General features: G+C 37.5%; 2 protein-coding genes across 2 annotated transcripts; one reads left to right on the plus strand and one right to left on the minus strand.

Moving 5' to 3' along the window:
• Positions 1-1626: 1626 nt before the first annotated feature.
• Positions 1627-2211, plus strand: LOC109582103 (uncharacterized). The gene is made up of 2 exons (XM_019996700.1): positions 1627-1787; positions 1841-2211. Exons 1-2 carry the CDS (start codon positions 1748-1750, stop codon positions 2194-2196), a joined length of 396 nt encoding a protein of 131 aa, XP_019852259.1. The 5' UTR covers positions 1627-1747; the 3' UTR covers positions 2197-2211.
• Positions 2212-3082: 871 nt separating this feature from the next.
• LOC109582099 (uncharacterized) lies at positions 3083-6471 on the minus strand. The gene is made up of 4 exons (XM_019996698.1): positions 6327-6471; positions 6213-6284; positions 4303-5048; positions 3083-3304 (listed from the first exon to the last, which is right to left on the minus strand). The coding sequence occupies exons 1-4, from the start codon at positions 6343-6345 to the stop codon at positions 3083-3085; spliced, it is 1059 nt and encodes a 352-aa protein (XP_019852257.1). The 5' UTR covers positions 6346-6471.
• Positions 6472-7668: the final 1197 nt, after the last annotated feature.

Genomic DNA, 7668 nt, shown 5'->3' on the forward strand with positions numbered 1-7668 from the left:
AATAATACAAATTTAAACTTACTGCATGAGCTTTTTAAATGTACTTATCTATATACATATGTATGCTATCTAGATACACTAACCAGTGTAATTGTGACCATGTCCATTAGGATTGTAACATTTACCATACAATGATATATTCTCTTCTTCTGTCAGATGAGGACTAATAAAAGTATATAAGATTGTACTATTGATTTATTACATATTGTATTGTATTACCTGCATAGCCTGTGAGCTGCAGATACACTCAGAGATCTACTGAGATAAGCTACTGGAAACTTGTGTGGTTTATTCATTCATAACACTCCACCATAGATAATATACTAGTATATTATCTATGACTCCACACTTTTATTAATTTAGCCCCACCCAAATGGGTCGGCGTAGCACGTAGCTAGGCGTGTCTCTTTTGCCATAGATATTATAGACTACGTAACCGGGATTGGAAACTGATGACGTCACGTGTACAGAATTTACTTTATTTTCACCATTTTGAATTTACATCAAAATGGTGAAAATCATGAAGAATTGTTATGTTTGATGAGCCGTATTAATAATATATTGTGATGTAGCTGGTTCTAAGTAGCTTAATCGCATAAAGAAAACACCAGAGATCACGATGGTACCTTTCTCTTCGTGTCTCTATGCTTAGTTCGCTCGGGAGAGGTACAACAGATCGGCCGCTTTTTGGCGTTATTTTGGTGGATTTCTGCTCTCAGTAATATGGCAGGCAGAACTAACCAGTCTATTCTCATGTAGCATGGCCTTGTGCATAGTTTTAATCATAAAATGAAACTGGGGTAGCTAAAGCTTGTTTGCAGGAGGGAGAATAAGACATTTTCTCTTGTCACGGGGAGCGCACTTGCTTTAAACACCTGTTATTACACAGCTAACACATTTTATTTTTGTATCAAAGAAAAATATAAACATGTGCGTATATTATAAGAGCCCAAGTACAGGTGAAATAGCTTGCGGGACTTTACTAGAGACCATTCTTTCCAGCCATGTCAGGCATTTTCGTCCGCCTCTCCATAGAATATTATTTGTATTAGTCTCTAATATCTATGGCCTCTCACTGTCACAGAGACTGTACCTGAATAGTTACCGTAGGTCGGGATATATATTCGCGGCTGCAATTATTCGCGGTCATAAAAATTCAATTAAAAACCATGAAAACTGTTAGAGCGTTGCTATGACAATTAAGACCACGTGTTTAGTGTTCAGCTATTCATCTGTTCTTTAGCAGCTTTACTGGAGCCATTCACCAATAGCGAGTCCTTCTCTATTTGTTAACTTCTTGTATGGACCGCTACCTCAGAGCTCTTTCAGCCTCTTTGCTGCAAATTGTTGCTGGTCCGCGTGCTGGTGATAATAAACCACGCCCAAGTCAATAAACACTAACTGGAATGGGTGGAGAGTCCCAAAATACGGCGAGGCACTAGTTCTGAAAAGAACCGGTAAAGCAGCTCCAAAGAGCCCAAGGCTTAGTGACACAAGAAGAACAACAGCTCAAGAACACTGCAGCAAGGTGCTTTTCTTCACTATCGCGCCGTTTTCAATTAAATAACACCTCGGTTTCCATGGTTTTTAATTGAAATTTTTTATGACCGCGAATAATTGCAGCCTCGAATATATCCCGACCTACGGTACATCGATTTGAATGGATCACGTGACCTGTTTCCAATCCCGGTTACGTAGTCTATAATATCTATGCTTTTGCAAAAAAAGAGTGAAGACGCATAAAACTATGGCGCAGATCTTTGAAGATGTTTGTAGTAAAGTGCTTTGTGAGTTAACGAGGTTATGTTTGCGACAGTTCTATGATCTGTATTTTTTTTAGGTATTGAGGATCTTAATTTCGTGTATGATAAAGTCAAACTCCGCATTGCTGCACGTTGGAAGGATTTTGCTAACTCGCTGTACATAAGACCAGCTACTATTGATATCATTGAAGCTAATTGCGGTAGTAGTTGTGAGTCATGTCTGCGCAAGGTTTTGGAGCACTGGTTAAAGAAGGATTACAATTATGAGTTCTTTGGCTCTCCATGTTGGAGGAGAGTATGTGTAGCTGTTAAAGGAGGAGGAGGTGATCCAGCATTAGCTGAAGACATAGCCCGTGAACATCCTCTATCAGCATCTATTGGGGGAGAAAGCACAAAAGGTAAATTTTATGGAGAAATAATGATGTGTAATTAATTATTATTTATTTATTTTCAATCTGCCACATTACATAATACCGTATAACGGGAAATTTGGAGGGACTAATTTTTGGCAAATTGCTAAATTTTGGTGACCTGCGAATTTTAATTTGGCAAATTTGTGGCCACATGCCATTGAGCACGCATATAATGACTCAAAATGGTGGGTTTTTATTTTGGCGAATGGCTATCAAAATGCCAAATTTGCCAAATTTTATTTCCTCGAAAATCTCCCGCTATACAGTATTAATGATTCCTTCCTGTCTGGAGGTGGTTATGGGTACATAACTTCATGGTCAAGGGCCTAGCCTGAGACCACTTATAGTTAGGGCTAGGCAAATTATACTTCCATTTCTGCCTATTATGCTTTTAGACACTGCTCCAAATTTCATCCTATTATGCTTTGAAATAAATCCAATTATGCTCATTTTATGCTCATACTTTATGCTTTATTCAAGTATCGACTATCAAGTTACATGTATGTATCTGCTTTTCTTTAATGATCATAGCAAAAGCTAATAATAAATTATTAACAAATAATAGATTATAATTGTGATGAATAATGCCAGAATCTGGAAATGTTTCCAAAGACTTTGAGTCACTGGAAAATATAATAGCCTAAGTTATTGTACTAGTACTTGTAAAACCATCTGCCATATTGAACTGCAATTCTATGTGGTCGGGGGTATATGGCCAGAAAATTTTGTCCTATTATGCTCCAAATTATGCTACCTAGCCCTACTTATAGTACCATAGTAGGCCACGTTTACACTACTCCGTTTTCATTAGAAAACGGAGACTTTTAATCACGGGTAATGGGTATGGGTTTCGTTTACACCATAGATATTATAGACTACATATTATGAAGTCTATAATATCTATGTTTACACTAAAACACATGAAAACGGATACTTATCTGGAGACATTTGAAAACGAATACCTAAGCAGCGGATACTTCTATAAACGAATGATAAGTTATGAAAACGCAGCTGCTGGACTAGTGTAAACACCTGAAAACAGTAATAGCAAAAACTATTCGGATTCAGTGGAGCATCCATTAGGCCTGAGGATTTTATTCCCAGAATAAAAAAAGAATAATAGGTGATCTAAAGAATAAAGAATAATTCTGGAATAATAGGGCAAAATTTGTAAAATTGTGCAGTAGGTGTGGCTGAATGCTTAATAAATCTTGTTTAACACCTTCAAAGATACCCATGAGTGTGCTTTACAAGACTCAATTGAGGGCATTTGAGGCATCCTTATAATGTTACAGTATAATGAGCATTAAATGAGACAAATTTTGTATAGTTATTTTGTTTATTTTCATAATACTTGGGAATAATAATAGGAATAATAGGCAAATATATTGGGAATAAAGGAATAGAATAATGGGGACATTTTTGGGAATAATATCCTCAGCCCTAGCATCCATAAACGAATGATAAGTTATGAAAACGCAGCTGCTGGACTAGTGTAAACACCTGAAAACAGTAATAGCAAAAACTATTCGGATTCAGTGGAGCAGAGTAGTGTAAACATAGATATTAGAGTAAATGAAAGGGATTGGAAACGGGGGCGTAGGCTGGTCGATGTTGCTATTGGTTACCGGCCCAAAACCTGGTTAATTTCCCATCTCCTCCATTAGTGAGGCTGTACTGCAAGGACTTCGAAGGATATTTATGGAGATCCAAGAGGACGCTTACTTATGATATACCTACCGTTCCATATAGAAAGTGTTGGACTACCTGCAGCAAGGTTTTTACTTCTACAACGCTATTTTGCAACGAGTTATAGGCATAGGCGTATCTAGCCTTCTCCAGCTACTAGGGCACTTAATTAATTATTCATATAATTAATTATTATTCATATAATCAATTAATTATTTATACCTTTAACTATCGATTGTGGGCAATTTGGGCAAATGCATTTAAAATTTAAGACCTATAACTGCCCTGGTGCTTAAATAAACACTTGGAACATGTAGGTGTGTGCTAAATTATTGTGGTTAACAGTGCTACCTATTGTGGTTAACAGTCCTCCCACTGTTACAATACTGTGTATAATACAATAACTAATGAATATAATTATGGCTGCAAATTTCTACCCGGGCAAAGCCCGTGCTTGCCCGGGTCCAAATACGCCTATGATATTCACCACATGTTAGTTCAGTGATACCAATACTAGCTAACTGTTGCTGTAGCTTTTTAGTTAGAGGAAATAATAAAGAATAAAGATACTCAGGAATGAGGTAACCCAAACAGAGAGAGCCAATGTGAACAAAACTGAAGTAAAGGTCATATTCAGGAATATCCAAACCTTTTGGTATTGCTCTACGAAAGAAGAATAGGTCATCCAGTGTGTAGTCATCTCTGTCAACTTTAGCAATCATTACTCGTGTACCAGGAGGAACGTCTGTTATACCAAACTGTACAGCATCAGCATCTTTCAATAGTCCACGACTGTTTATAAAATAATCCTTTAACTTCTCTTCATACTCCGACCAAGTTCTCTTCAGCGAACGATTTTCAGCTAGAAATACTCCAACAAGTTTTATCATAAGTTTATAGTTGAACCATGACACGTACTTGTCTTGTAGTACAAAGAATAGTTTTGGTATTGTTTTTATGAGTTCAAATTCTTCTCTAACTGCTTCAGCTGTTGTTTGCTGTCTCTTTTTAGGACCAAGTAATGACTTGACATGTGTTTGAAGGTAGTCAATGATTTCATGTAAATCACTTGATTTGAAGGATTTTTTTGTAATACGAATCGCCTCATCAAATTCTTCCTGTAGATCATGTAGCTCGTTTGTCAAGCGGAAACTTTTTTCAGAAGAGCCATATCTATCAGCACCTAAAATGAATTTTTGTCTGTCACTGGATATTATAGCTACATATGTATATCATCATTTCCTGGCATGCAACGTAAGTGAGGACTAATTTGAATGTTAACCATTTTTATATGAATTAATAAAATTGGAAAATGGTTGATGGGCTATTTTGGTAATTTTACACTTTTCAGTATTACGTAGTAATTATAAATACTACGAATTGTTTAATTTTCCATGTATTAACATACCATGTAACTTGAAAATTTGGTGGGAAAAACTTTGGTGCATTTGGTAAATTGAGGTGCATTTCAAAATTTTAGTTTCCAATTTGATAGGAGCATGCATATGGTTAAAATTTTGTCAAAATTGAACCTTCAAACCTCTTTTAGGGCCAATTCATCAAATTCTCACACTGCAAATTTTCTAGCTACAGTCAAACCTCTCTAAAATGAACCCCTAATTAGCGGACACCTCTCTATAACATGCAGTTGCTCTTGTCCCGGCCATAAGGCCATTGGGTAGTGTATAAAAGAACCTCTGTATAGTGGAACCTCTCTATTCTGTATAACAAGACGAGATTTACTGTCCCCACACATCTACACATGTACAAATTAACCTCAAACGGACAAACACGGCCCACGCAACGGACTTTCTAATTAACACGCATCAAGAAAATGGTGGGTTTTCTGGTGTAATCAGCATGGGATAACCTCCGATTTAAGGACACCCTCATATAAAGGACAGTGATGGCTGGCCCATAGGTGTTCGTCTTAGAGAGGTTTGACTGTATGCAGTATACTAGAAGAATGTAAAGTATTACTGGGCTCCACCTCCTAGTCACGCCCAGATGACGTACTTGCATAAATACTTCATTTCTAAGGGCTACACTCTACTCTTGCTACTACTATACTGGAATCTTATGACTCATAAAAATGATTAATAACAACAAAATTAGAAAAAACATTTCAAACCAATTATTTGTAACTTGAAGATTTCCCAATTTACAGTAGCATGAAAATATTGTAGAGAACTTAGTTTTGCAATTTGTCAATACATAAAAACATAAAATTTAAATTGCAAATATTAATGCTTGCATGACTCCTGTTAAAACTGCAGAAATTTAATTTGCAAATGAAGTTATTTTAAGGATTTGCAAAATTATTCTTTGCAAAATACTATATACTTACATGTTGAACTATTTGATTTTCCACTTTCAGACAGTGGGAGTGAAATGTCATTATAATTTGAGTTGTATCCTCCTACAAAAATACTCACTATCATTCCTAATTTGGTAAATATACCTGTTGAACCAGGTGACATTCCTTCACTATGAGTAACATTAATAGAGACTCCCACGGTAGCGGGTAGAGGATGAGGAGTAGCTCCTCCAGTAGTAGCTGGTAGAGGATGAGGAGTAGCTCCTCCAGTAGTAGCTGGTGGAGGATGAGGAGTAGCTCCTCCAGTAGTAGCTGGTAGAGGATGAGGAGTAGCTCCTCCAGTAGTAGCTGGTAGAGGATGAGGAGTAGCTCCCCCAGTAGTAGCTGGTAGAGGATGAGGAGTAGCTCCTCCAGCAGTAGCTGGTAGAGGATGTTCACGAGCTATTTCATCAGCTAATGCTGGATCACCTCCTCCTTCTTTAACAGCTACACACACCATTCTCCAGCAGGGCCAGCCATAATTCTTGTAATCACAATCTTTCTTTAACCAATACTCTAGAACTTTCTGCAGACACGTCTCAGCATCTCCACGATGATCTGCTTCTATCTTGTTGATAGTATCAATCCTGATACGCCATGAAAAAGCAATCTGCTTCCAGCGAGGCGAAAGTGGTTTGATTTTATCATAAACATCGTAGTAGTGTTCATTGATTTCTGCAAAATATCATTAAATGTCAAATAGATCTATACCCACAAACTCACTTAGTTCTTTATTACAAACGTTTATAAAAGGAGCAGAGGAAGAAGGGCTTGTGGCCATCATAGATTTAATAAATTTAATTTAATAAATTTGTGTATTTAAATCTATGACCTTATACACCCACGCAGAATACCAGCCCCATCCACCCGCGGTTAGCTTGTAATAAAATGGTGGGCATGATGCAGGTAAAATTACATTGTTTTTTTTTTCTGAAAGTATATTTTGTCTTTTAGAAAATTCCACCGAGTCTTCTCCATTAATAAGTTATTCAGGACCTTCCAACCAACCAATGACAGCAACCAACTACTGAACTAGTCCAGAGTCCAGAGTCTCCAGACTACTACTGTTGATTTCAATTCAAATGGAACACCCGGGCGGACCGGGTCCGGGATCCGGTCATTCTGAAAGTAAGCTCACGTGATAAAAATGGCTGACCCGGCCACGGCCCGGGTGTTCCATTTGAAGTGAAATCAACAGTACTGAACAGCATGAGCTTCATCATTCATGCAGGGGCGGATGTAGGGGGGCCAGGCCCCCCCCAAAATTTTTCTGGTCAAGTATAAAATTAGTTTTATCTAAGTAAACTGTGAAACAGCTGCAGTACTTGACTGTGTAAACAGTCTGTAAACAGAGGAGGTAGGACACGGTTGACCTTTGAGCAATAATTGCAAAGTTCAATTACATTCCATTGGTATCACGTGATGAAAAATGGCAGCTTTCTGATGA

The sequence above is a fragment of the Amphimedon queenslandica genome, unplaced genomic scaffold, assembly GCF_000090795.2.
Source record: "Amphimedon queenslandica unplaced genomic scaffold, v1.1 AMPQUscaffold_13401, whole genome shotgun sequence".
Lineage (NCBI taxonomy): Eukaryota > Metazoa > Porifera > Demospongiae > Haplosclerida > Niphatidae > Amphimedon > Amphimedon queenslandica.